The 13,761-nt window shown below is 38.9% G+C and overlaps 1 protein-coding gene across 1 annotated transcript in view; it reads left to right on the plus strand.

Moving 5' to 3' along the window:
* The first annotated feature begins 232 nt into the window (after positions 1 to 232).
* Positions 233 to 13,761, plus strand: part of LOC131078060 (IAA-amino acid hydrolase ILR1-like 5) — a 57,517-nt gene continuing 43,988 nt past the window's right edge. Inside the window, exons 1-2 of the mRNA XM_058015705.1 lie at positions 233 to 720; positions 818 to 943. Of these exons, the coding sequence (XP_057871688.1) occupies positions 394 to 720; positions 818 to 943 (453 nt within the window). The 5' untranslated portion in view covers positions 233 to 393. The remainder of the gene's footprint in view (positions 721 to 817; positions 944 to 13,761) is intronic.

Here is a 13,761-nt window from a genome sequence, read left to right on the forward strand (position 1 = left end):
ACAAATAGAAATTCAATTGTTTGAAGCTATTAATAACAAATCATATATATATATATATATATGAATGAATGTAGTTCTTCTCACTAAGATTTAGATCTCTAATAAAATGTTATTAGTGAGTCTTCATATGGAAAATGAGATCCCCTTCTGACCTCATTCACTCTCAACTCAAAACATTTATATTATTTTTAATAAATAAATTAAATATATTATCATAGAGTACAGACAAACGGTCATCACATTTAAACCCTCATTGATTGGTTTCAATTGCCAGCATTGCCGTAACGGTCGAAACAGGAATTGGAGGGATGCGTTAATACCTGATGTGCCGGCATAAACTGACAGCCCGACTGTAAGTGCGTCGACTAAGCCCGAGAAAAAAGCAGGCTTCTCATGAAACCCTTTCCAATTTTGCTGTTTGTATTGGGACTCGTTTACAGAATCTGCTATGGCTTATATTCTGATTTTCAAGAAATTAAAGAGTTGTCTGAATCAAAAAATACGCTAGAATGGTTAAAGTCCATAAGAAATCGAATACACAAATACCCAGAGCTCCAATATGAGGAAGTAAACACTAGCGCATTGATCAGGGCCGAGCTGGACAAAATTGGCGTCCATTATGAGTGGCCCATTGCTCGAACAGGGGTGGTGGCGACAATAGGCTCCGGGACTCGACCTGTGGTCGCCCTTCGAGCTGATATGGACGCCCTTCCCATACAGGTATATTATTTTTAATATTTATTACGCCCTCCATCTTTTGTTATTTCTATTTCTTGGGCTTGTTAGTGTTATGGTGAAGTATTGTTGTTGGTTGCAGGAGCTGGTTGAATGGGAGCACAAGAGCAAAGTTGAAGGCAAAATGCACGCGTGTGGTCACGACGCCCACGTGACCATGCTTCTAGGGGCTGCCAAGCTGCTCCACCAGCGGAGGCACAAGCTCAAGGTCGGTTAGGGTTTCGCCTCTGTTCTCCCGTTTGATCCTTGTTGAATATTTTATTGCAAAAATGAGAAGCTTACATTACTATGTTAAGTAATGGAGTGCATTAGCCCCTTGTGTGCACTAGAGCTCTAGTGGTTGGTACTATTAATTGCTAGAGTTAACTGTAGGCATTGAATTTTCTGTATGATATTAGTCACTAAGATTCACCAGTTAATTATTTTTCTCATTTACTTTGAAAAATGTTTCTGATAAGCAAAGAAGAGGCTGGGTTCGAGTCTGAAGCGAATTTGGTGGATGTTTTAATATGAAAAGGATTTATTATCCTTGCACTTACACCCGATGTAGTTAAAATTGCTGGCTTATAATAGGGTTCTAAAGATAAATGATTAGTTTCTACTTGGCTTAATTCCACATTAATTTGAATTATGGGACAGGGGTGTCTTATAAGGCATTACTTGAGTTAATTCCAATCAATTAAAATTGTGTGATAAACGCAACTTCTGCCAATGTAGAAAGAGGCTTAAGGATGAAAAGTTCAGAGTGGTGGATTATTTTAGTTGTTACTTCTACCTATGAACAAATACTTAAAGGTATTTATATGCTAAGTGAGTCCCATTACAATCACTACAAACATACATTAAAAGAACGTCATTAAAATAAGTGACATTTCATGGATTTAAAACACACGATCTAAAACCTCAGTGGGAATTAAAATCATAGTCAAAATTGCCTTTAAGAGACTACAATATTTACACAAATTCATATTAATATTCATTTTTTAAGTTTTGCCCTATGAGAGTGATTATTGGGTTTACCTTCAAAGAATTGTTTATTCGTTTGATAATTTTATAATAGTTATTGATGCAGATATATTCCGATCATAAGTGAGCAAAAAATTCACTCCAAATGCTGGTCAATAAGATTTCATAACATATATTAATATCATTGGATATTATAGCATCTACTAATATCTTCTTCACAAAGTGTAAACAACCACTTCATAATTCTATCCCTAGTTGCACAACCATTTTTGTGCCTTGCTAGATAAACAATTAATGCTTGTGTTATTTTCATGTTACAACTATGTAATTTTACTAGGAGGACTTGAAGGCATCATTAGTTAACTTCGCCATGTTTTATGTGTAAGTGATGAAGTAGTGTTAATGCATTTTTATCAATAATGATTGATTGAGTTTGGACTTGATTTATATACTTTGTTTAAAGCGAATGCAAATCTATTTGCATGTAATGTCTTCTTCCCAGTAGGAGGTAGGAGGTAATCAGTTGTCCATTAGCCTATTTTGGAAACTTGTAGAATTAGGGTTTCCTATTTTCTAGGAGGATTCCTCGCAGTTTTCAATGATGTTCTGGCTGAAGTTTGGCAGAAAGAATTGAGGATTCCTTCTGAGTTTTTCGAGAGCTTTACGGTGGTATAACATGCATTCTATTTTAGAGTGATTTTTGAACTTACTATTTTTAGTAAGTTGGTGGCAGGTGATTGGATTTTGAGGTTGTTTTTGGGTTTTCCGAGCTCTCTCACAGGGTTCGATGACCATGTCTTTCTGAGATGTTTTCACGACTTACTATTTTTAGTAAGTATCAGTTCAGGCAGAGCTATTTGTGGCAGTCTGGAGGTAGGAGGTAATCAGTTGTCCATTAGCCTATTTTGGAAACTTGTAGAATTAGGGTTTCCTATTTTCTAGGAGGATTCCTCGTAGTTTTCAGGGATGTTCTGGTTGGAGTTTGGTAGAAAGAATTGAGGATTCCTTTTGAGTTTTTCGAGAGCTTCATGGTGGTATAACATGCATTCTATTCCGGAGTAATTTTTGAACTTACTATTTTTAGTAAGTTGGTGGCAAGTGATTGGATTTTGAGTTTTTTTTTGGTTTTCCGAGCTCTCTCATAGGGTTCGACGAGCATGTCTTTCAGAGATGTTTTCACGACTTACTATTTTTAGTAAGTATCTGTTCAGGTAGAGCTATTTGTGGCAGTCTTGAGCAGAGCTCCAATCCAGTGCAGAAGTAGTATTTCCTGCGCGCCAGTTCATATGGTTGATTTGGTAGTGATTAGAGGGCAATTAATTAAATATTATCACTTTATTCTAAAGTTTAATATTTAATTATTTCACTGATTATTTTGGAAGAACGACTTAGGAAGGAAATATTCATTTATCCTAAGTTATGTTTTATTTCCTAAGTTAGAAAAGGGCGTCCAAATTAAATATATTTCATATATCTAATATTCTAATGTTGCAAGTGTGGACCTTGGGAAATGGGTGACTAGGCTTACTTGGGAAAGTGGACGTCATGTTTGGGAGGGACTTGAAGATGAAATGAAATGAATTTCAAATGAATTTGGGTGCCATTTCATGTGAATTTGAGATTCAAAATCTATATATACAAGGTGGGGCGCCTCATTTGATCATCTTGAACAAATCATATTGTTATGCTGTCGGAGTGGTGAGTGAACTTGAGCTTTAGAGTTGTGACTCCCTAGTTTTGCCAGTTTCGTATTTGAAACATAGTACCTAGCTGAGTGGAGGAATGTTGGTGAAGTTCTCAGTGTGCATTTTCAGATTTTCAGTGTGTGGTGTGGTTTTTTAGTGTTGCTGGTTTGGTGTGGCTGAAGTTATATCTCCCCGCTTGTGTGACCCATCATTTTGGGTGTTGGCTCGTTGGAAGCATATCAGGAAGATGACTATTCTCCTGTTTTGGTGTTCAATCTAATTTTTGGTTGCAAGTCGATTTTTTGCTTCTGGCCATACCATTCCTTGGCTGCCTCGGGTTGCATGCAGGTTCTTGGTGGTGTTTGCGGTGCAGGTTTGATGTTCATGTCGCATCGCCTCAGTCTTAGCTTTCATTTGCTTCTATTCTTGTGTCATTCAATGAAGATTTAGGCGAGTTATGAGCATAACAACGATTTTGGTAGTGGTTGTTTTCTGTGTGTTATGCGTACAATAGATTGCTTTTTCAGTTTAGTGATAAATGGTATGTTATTTCTCTTTGGGTGTGTTTGAGTTTGTTAAGTGTGTTTAGCTTGGAATTATTCCTCAGTATTGGATAGTATAATCTCTCTATTCTATGCATTGTATCTCTTTATTGTAATTAGCTTGGAATTATTCCTCAGTATTGGACAGTATAATCTCTCTATTCTATGCATTGTATCTCTTTATTGTAACGCTGGATAGTAGTACTAACAGTCGTTTCTGGATTGTAAAGCAAACTCCCATTGAAAAGTGGAAGAGGTCGGCTTGCCGCCTACATTTGGCTCCGTAATATTGTCCTTCCGTTGTATAAGCAGTAGAGTTGATTTTGTAATTTCTTTGTTGTCCTCCCTCTTAATAAGCAGTGGAGTTGATAGTGAATTTCATTTCTAGTCCTCCCGCTGCATAAGCGGTAGAGTGATTGTTCTTTAGTTTCTTGCACCAAGGATAAGCGGTAGAGTGATTGTTCTTCAGTTTCTTGCATCATCCTTGGCAGGTTTACCACCAAGTGATTTTAATATTCTCCATATCCCACTGAAAAGTGGAAGGGGCTGGCTTGCCGCCCATTATTGTAATAAGCATTTTCAGAAGTTTGCATCTAATGATCCCTTGCTACCGTATGCTCTCACCCTCCCAACTTGGGCTCTCGGTGATCAAAAGGTGTAGGGTTCCTTTCAACTGGTTTAGATTTCATTATTCTAACCTTAATGGGTGTTGGTGTGTTTGTATAATTGTTAAAAAATAAAAAATAATTGTTGGGGATATTACATTGCATAGGCCTACAATTTTGTCAATGCTCTTTTGAGTAGGGCAAAACCTCTATCTAAGATGTAGAGGTGACACTATAGGGTTTCACTGTTTTGTAGGCCTTGCTGTGATCTTGTCTATGATTACATGTATTCAACAAGTTATGGGGATCGCTTAGCTTCTACTGATTAGGAAATCAAAAGAAAATCTTATATTTGGGTTCTTAACGTAATGCTTACCCTGGAAACTGTTGTCACAAAAGTCTGCACCCTTGCTGAGCTATCAACTTAGCAATCTCACAAAACATGGAAACAACCCCAAAGTGTTGGACCTTTTGCGAGGCGTTGAATTGCCGAAGAAGGCCAACATCCTTCTCAATTCAAGTGCAGTTGTTGAACCAACTCAACACTCCAAGTTTTTCTTCTATACCTATTCTAACAACTTGCAAAAGAAAAGGGAAGAAGGAAATTTAAAATGAAAGGGAAGAGATGTTCCTCTCCCCACCCCAAAATGACACAAAGAATCAATTGAAATGCCCTAGAGATGCACAAACTTTAGTTGCATGAATGACCCCAAATGCATGTATGGAGGTTAGAATTTGTTGAATGTCAAAAGGGGAGAAGGTTTCCCACAAGTCACACTCAGAGACAATTTAACATAGCATATAGGTGAGAGAAAACCACAAAACATACACTTATAAGGAAGGTAAGACAACATACACAACATACATAAGTTGAAGAGAGGCAAGAATGATGATTTCAATTCATTTTCAAGCTGATGGCCAAACTTACAATTGTAGAAATGCAAGAAAATATACAAATGTTCAAGAAAAGTGAAGGAGCAAAAAGCAGCTCAACCCAATAGGGAGAGAACCCTTTACAATGAGGCTTGATAGCTAGCTTATATATAAAAAATTGATTGCAGAGAAGAGGCCAATGGTCAAAGAGGGGAAGCCTTGACCTTGGCATATGTAGAGGAAAGTCAGTTCGAGAAGATAGGGAAGTGCACAAAACTGACATGGTTGTGCGTGCAAGAAACCTGTCCATACCTTGACAAGGCAATCCCAAGAAGAAAAGATTTCTAGAAGGTAAATTGCTTGACATTCCAAAGTCAGAGCGTACAAACTTGACATGAAGGCCATCAAGTAACCATAAATAAGCATGACTCCACTTGATGGCAATCCTGCGAAGAACATTGAATGCGCCTTTGTAGCTCCATAAATGAAAGTAGACAAGTTGCAAGAGTTGGTGGAGCATTAAGAGCCTTGAGTGTTGATCACACCATTTGGAAGTGTTGATGTCACTGGAGGTCGGATGTCGAGCCTTCAAGAAAACCTTGCAAGGGAGAGGAGGTGGGAACCCCGGAATTTGAAGGGAAGAAAGGGAGAAGATAACAAGATTTCGGATTTTGGGGTTTGGGGAGATGGGATACCTCTTCCCAAAAAGGGAAGGGGTAGACCGGTTCCTCAAATTCCAAAATCCAAAAAGGAAGGGAAGGCTGGATTTTGGGGTTAGGGGAGACGGGATATCTTTTCCCAAAAGGGAAGGGGTAGACTAGTTCCTTGAATCCTGAAATCCGAAAAGGAAGGGAAGGCCGCATTTCAGGGTTTGGGGAGACAGGATACCTCTTCCCAAAAGGGAAAGGGTAGATTGGTTCCCCGAATCCTGAAATCCAAAAAGGAAGGGAAGGTCGGGGTTTCGATGTTCGGGGAAATGGGATACCTCTTCCCAAAAGGGAAAGGGTAGATCGATTCCCCGAATCTCGAAATCCGGAAAGGAAGGCAAGGTCAAGTTTCGGGAGACGGGATACCTCTTCCCAAAAGGGAAGGGGTACATTGGTTCTCTGAATCTCGAAATTTGGAAAGGAAGGGAATGTCAATTTCGGGTTCAGGGAGACTGGATATCTCTTCCCAAAAGGGAAGGGGTAGACCAGTTCCTCGAATCTCGAAATTCGAGAATGGGAAGGTCAGGTTTCGGGGTTTGGGGAGACGAGATACCTCTTCCCAAAAGGGAAGGGGTAGACCAGTTCTCTGAATCCTGAAATTCGGAAAGGAAGGGAATGCCGGGTTTCGGGGTTTAGGGAGATTGGATACCTCTTCCCAAAAGGGAAGGGGTAGACCGATTCCTCAAATCTTGAAATTCAGAAAGGAAGGGAAGGCCGGGTTTGGGGTTCGGAGAGATGGGATACCTCTTTCCAAAAGGAAAGGGGTAGTGTTGATGTGTGTTTTATGCACATAACATTTCAGAATAAAATACCAAGGTAATTTACCCTCTCTTGAACAAAATCACCTCAGATGCTAAAGGTAAGATCAACTAAAATGATTCTAAGGTTTCTACATGTTAGGTCTTGACAAGTGGGTAACTCAATGGTCGATGTGAATTGCTATGTTCATTTGGACTTACACAAATGTTCAAATTATCTTCTTTGATCATGAAATATGCAGAATAGGTGTGCTGACAACTTAGGATTTAGCAATGTAGCTTTGGACTTAATTCTAACAAGACTTATTAAATAGGGGCAAAAGGAATTATTCTAATCCTAGGAATGTAGGAAATGATGAACAAATTTAGTGGAATCAAACAAGGCAAGGTCTCACAAATAGGTATTGACACAAGCTTAGTGCAATCATCTAAGGTATACTTATTGATTTTCAAACTATTACCATCACACATTGACACCATCCAAGTTGATGCTTGTCAAGGGATGCATAATAATTGAAGTTAAGCTTACTCAAATTTCTGGTTGACTTGACAAGCATAATAATTGAAGTTAAGCTTACTCAAATTTCTAGTTGACCACAGAAGGCGCACTTAGCAACGACAAGAGGCTAGTGGTATGGATTAAGGATTCCACACAAATATACTCAACAAATCTTCCACTCAATCTAACATACTTGAAAATAAATTCTAATCTAACTTGGAGGAATTGAGAATGTAATGTCCCTACTTTGAAATATAATATTTTAACAATAATAATAAAATTAAAATACAAAAGAATAAAAAAAAAAAAATTAAATTAAAATATAAGTGTTAAGTTCTTTCAAAATTCTATGTTCAAGAAAATAGGAGAGATGGAGATATGACTTGAAAGTTGTATTTTATCTGCTATAGTGTGAGTTGAAGGATGCACCACACTTATTGATTTCCGTGTGTTCGTCCTCCTCAATGTATGCATGTTATATAAGTGGATGAGGGGTTACATAGTGAAGAGATGTGTCTTCCCACGTGGGAAGACACATCTCTTCCCTACGCACCTCTCACCACAGCACATTAACTAGCATTATTTACGTGGGAAGACACATCTCTTCCCTACGCACCTCTCACCACAGCACATTAACTAGCATTATTTACTTACTCAATCAAAAGGAGTGCGATTTGTTTAAGAATCGCTTACAACCCGATAACATGTAACGGTGTAACCGTTGGTTAAATGCAATAAGTTAACTTTGATTTATTCATCATTTGTTAATGTATATACTAATCTATTAGTATATATGTTACAATGTAATCAAATTAATACATCGGAATCATGAAATAGCACGACCAATGTTACAAAAACTAACACTCCCTCTTAACTAGGGAGGACACATTTCATGTTAGAGAAAACATCACAATTCATCTATTGATTGTGAAGAGAAGAGATATCACACCATAGTGATATTCAAAGATATGGTTCAACAATGAATATCAAGTCTCATGATACTCACCATAACTCATAGTTATCAAGTAAGGTATTGTTGATGTGTATTTTGTACACAACCAAACACAGAATAAAATACCCAGAGGTATCTTATCCTCTCTTGAATAAAGTTTCCTGACTGCTGAAGATCTCGCCGAAGGATCAGTCGAGGCAACTCCAAGGTTCTTGTATGTAGGTTCTCTACTCATGGATAAGCTCTCTGTGGTATGATGTGATTTTGCTGGAATCACAAGGGGACTTACACTTGATGACTAAACGTCTGATTTGCTTTGAACATTGTTGGAACACAGGATTTCACTAGCCTAGATTTTTCGAAAAAAAAGGAAAAAAGGATGAGGGCGAGGAAAGGATCTAATTCTTACACTAAGAATGTAGGAGCAATGAATAACCTTTGATGAAATTCTAACTAAGTCTTGTTTTGACATCCCAGGACCATCTCCACAAGGTTAGTGTGATTTTCGGAGGAAAACTTTATGATGTTCAGATCATCGCTACAGGCATAGACACCATCAGGCTGATGCATATCAATGAAGAAGCGACAATTGAAGTTAAGCTTAAATTGAATGATTCCAGTTGACTACACAAGGCAAGTCTGCAATCAACAAACTGCTAGTAGTATGGATATACAAATTTCACCATCAATCAAACACATTTCTTCCACTCATCTAATAACATGAAATCAAATTTGAGAAATATAGAGACCATGCAAATTGTTGAATCGACCCATAGATTTCACCATTTCTTCAATGAAGTTTACAAGTCTTTTACAACAACATCTTGGCAACAATCTTTGCCTTCTCTTTCTATTCTACTCTAACTGCTATTCTATTTGCTATTAATCATTACCTATTCTAACCTCTATGAACTAACTATTAACCTTCTAGCTATTAATGACTAACTATTCGCCTTTACAAATGAGGAGCCAGGGCTTATATAGCGCCCTCAATACAATTCAATGGCTCAGATCAATTTGAGATCAATGGCCGAGATTTTACAATGAAAACCCTAATTAGGGTTTGTTACAACAAACTCAATTTTGGCCAATGAAATAATTGCATTATTTGGACACATGTCTTCTCTGGAATATTTGACCAATGGAGAACTGGGGTAGGTACATCGAAGTTTGTGCCATCTCCCATGTGTCAGGTACATTGAATCTGGACATGCTAAGGTGGACCAATCCGATTGGAGGAGTGATGACTGGGATGCCACCTTGTCTGACACTTGTAACTTGGTAGATATTCAATTTGATGTTGCTGAGAAGCTAGCTTTAATTAACTCTTCTGAAACTGTCTGCTTCTTCAATGAACCCTTGCTTTAACTTCCTTTGTCTTTGATGTGCAGGATGGATGGTGTACCTTTCCTTCGAATGTTGGACTGGAAGAGGTCGTCCCTGATGACGCTGGACCGGAGAAGGCCGTCCTTGATGATGCTGGGCTGGAGAAGGTCGTCCTTGTTGATGCCGGACTGGAGAAGGTCGTCCTTGTTGATGCTGGACCGGAGAAGGCCGTCCTTGATGATGCTGGGCTGGAGAAGGTCGCCTTTTAACTGTAAGACAAACAAAAAGATGATTAAGGACACATAATAAATTCATTTCAACATAGCATTTTATACCTTAAATCATCAACAAGAAGACATCAAAATTAAGTTTGTTCAAGAGTCTTTCCAGGGACAGGCCCTATAAGAATTTCACCCTGGACCCTTTGGAAGGGTCAGGAGCGAATTTTGCACTTTTGGACAAATTCCATCATGTCTTTATTCCAAAATACCTTCCAAGGCAAGCATACACTAGTCTTTTCTCCACCAAGGCCTGGGAATCCATTTCTTGATCGTCATTGTGAGCAATTTAGGTGATACTGGGAATTTCACTCTGGACCCTTTGGAAGGGTCAGGAGCGAAATCCAAGCTTTAGGTCTCAATTCCTCATCTCCTTCACTTCAATTCATCTTGCAGGGCAAAGTAACATCATTTCAACCTCAACTACGCCTTAGGACTCCTAGTCTTGACTTGACACAAGGAGGAAATAGGCAGATGAAGAATTTCGCTCTGGACCCTTTGGAAGGGTCAGGAGTGAATTTCTTGTTTGTAGCTCATTTTTTCATCATTTCAACTTCAATCCACCTCACAAGGCAAGGAAACACTTTTCTTCTCTCATCCAACCCAAGTTTATCTTGATTTTGCAAGGCAAAATAGGTGATTGAAGGATTTTCGCCCTGGACCCTTTGGAAGGGTCAGGAGCGAATTTCCTCCTCTGGCCTAAAATCATCACTTCTGGAGACAACCATCAACTCAAGGGCAATCACAAGGGCATCTTTTACCTTGGTCTAGACTTGGCTTGGCACAAATTTTGGAGAAAATGATGGGTTTTAGGATTTTCGCTCTGGACCCTTCGAAAGGGTCAGGAGCGAAAATCTTATTTTAGGCTTATTTCCTCATCTTTGATGACTCCTGACAATTCAAGGACATGCCTAAGGACACCTCTAATCTTGACCCACACTAGACTTGGCATAAATTTGAGGGAAAAGATAGGTTTTGCACAATTTCACCCTGGACCCTTTGGAAGGGTCAGGAGCGAATTTCATGATTTGCTTGTTTATCCTCATTCAATTCCATTCTTTTCACTTTGTTTACTTGGACTCTTATCCTTGGATCCCTCTCCCGTGCTTGCAACATTTCGCTTGACCTCAAAGTGACTAGAAAAGAGAATTTCGCTAGAAATCATGGCAAGGGACAGGACCTATAATGAATTTCGCCCTGGACCCTCTAGAAGGGTCAGGAGTGAAATTCTTCCTCTAGCCCAAAATCATCATTCTTTGAGACAAAAATCCATTCAAGGGCAATCTTAAGGGCTTCTATCATCCTTGTCTAGGCCTGACTTGGCACAAATGTGAAAGGAATAGGTGGATTTAGGATTTTCGCTCTGGACCCTTTGGAAGGGTCAGGAGCGAAAATCTTATTCTTGACTTGATCCTTCATCTTTTCACCTCCAATCTTCTCTAGAAGGTAACTAAACATCAATCTCATGCAAGGAACAAAGTCTTAAACCCAAGCAAGGTCAAAAAGGTGGGCTTGTAAGGAATTTCGCTCTGGACCCTTTGGAAGGGTCAGGAGCGAAATTCACCTTCTTGGCTAGAATCCTTCATTTTTTCAAGGCTTTCAAACATTTCCAAAATCCAAACATGTCCACACTTCCCTTCAAGATGCCTTGCAACTCAAAATTTGGTGAAACTAGGGAGGAGATGAGCCTTAGGAGGATTTTCGCTCTAGACCCTTTGGAAGGGTCAGGAGCGAAATTCACCATTTGGGCTTGATTGTTCATTTTTTAAACTTCAATTTTCTCCTGGAGGCAAATATAGATCGTTTTCCATCAAAGGAGCAAGGTTTCAAGCCAAAACAAGGGAGCAAAAAAGGTTTATGATGAATTTCGCTCTGGACCCTTTGGAAGGGTCAGGAGCGAAATTCACTTTTTGGCTAAAATCTTCATCTTTCAAAGTGTCCAACTCCCTCCCAAGGCAAAAACATACCAATTTATCCTACATCACGCCAACACCTAGCCAAAACAAAGAAGGAAATAAGAGGTACAAGGATTTTCGCTCTGGACCCTTTGGAAGGGTCAGGAGTGAAAATCATGTTTTGACCTTGATTCTTGCTTTTTTCAACTCTAATTTTCTTTGGGAGGCAAACATAGACTACTCTCCTTTCATCTCCATCTTGGTCTTGACTTTAGCAAAGGGGAAAATGAGTGTTTATGATGAATTTCGCTCTGGACCCTTTGGAAGGGTCAGGAGCGAAATTCACTTTTTGGGTAAAATCTTCATCTTTCAAAGTGTCCAACTCCCTCCCAAGGCAAAAACATACCAATTTATCCTACATCACGCCAACACCTAGCCAAAACAAAGAAGGAAATAAGAGGTACAAGGATTTTCGCTCTGGACCCTTTGGAAGGGTCAGGAGCGAAAATCATGATTTGACCTTGATTCTTGCTTTTTTCAACTCTAATTTTCTTTGGGAGGCAAACATAGACTACTCTCCTTTCATCTCCATCTTGGTCTTGACTTTAGCAAAGGGGAAAATGAGTGTTTTCAAGAATTTCGCTCTGGACCCTTTGGAAGGGTTAGGAGCGAAATTTCTATTCTAGGCTCAATTCACCTTCAAACTGACTTAACTTTGTCTTAGACTCGATCCTAGATCCATTTCCTTCCATATCCTTGCAAACTTGCTCGACCACTCTTTGACTTAGGCGAGATCTTGAGTCTTTGGAGAATTTTCGCTCTGGACCCTTTGGAAGGGTAAGGAGCGAATTTTGACATTTTAGCCTCTTCGTCAGGATTATTTTATGGAATATAACATTTAAGAAATGTCACTTATACTTTAAGTTATATTCCATATATACTTCCAGGATGTTTGAGAGTGGTTTCGGACCTCCAGGAGTTATATTGCAAAATCTAGTTTTTGGAGGATTCTTCAGTTTTCCATACTTAGTCAAATTTCAGGATCAGGACATTCCAGACTTAGACAAATTTCAGGGCATTTGAAGATCAGGATGATATTCCAGACTTCATCACTCACCAACTCGACCTAACTCAGACCTTCAAGGATGATACTCACTCACCAAGCAAGACACAATTAGCAACAAGAGCAAAACCAGGCCCTAAGGAAGACTCTCAAAGAAACCCTAATTCTGGGGCCCCAAAGACTCGCCTCGGCTCAAGCAGAGCCTGTCATCCTAGTGATCCCCCTGGCGACACTCGAAAAGCAAAGGCTAACAGACAAAACTCTAAAACCTAGAAAGCAAAACCCCACAAAGCGAAAAAAGTAGGGGTCCCCATTTGCAATGGGGCGATGTGTGAATACGTCACAACAGGTATGTGCACTGGCATCAAGTCACATGATGCCTACCATACTAATAATGATTTCATGGCATGTCCATGAATATAATGTTCATAATATTCACCATGAAGATCTCTATCATAATTATGGTTTATTTAATGATATCAACCAACATATATCTACCATAATGTCTCAGAGATATATATACTATTATGACATGTCCACAGATATCAAGTCACATGATATCCATCAAGATAGATAAATTGATAATTGTAAAATCATCACCTTACAATATCAATTTGAAACAAGTGTTCATTATTGAAAAGTCGTCACCCTTCAATAATGTTCACAGAAGGCCCATGAAGTCATGGAGTTACACACATGACAAATAAAAGAGTTTACACGTTAAACATCTTTAAATATATTAGTATATCAGAATAAATGAGACTCTATCTCAAATTAAATAACATTTTCAACCATACCAAGTTTATCTCTAAAGTGTTCAATCTTGATCCTGGAGAGAGGCTTGGTAAGAATGTTTGCAATTCGATCACCTGTACTA

This window comes from Cryptomeria japonica, chromosome 8 (genome assembly GCF_030272615.1).
Source record: "Cryptomeria japonica chromosome 8, Sugi_1.0, whole genome shotgun sequence".
NCBI lineage: Eukaryota > Viridiplantae > Streptophyta > Pinopsida > Cupressales > Cupressaceae > Cryptomeria > Cryptomeria japonica.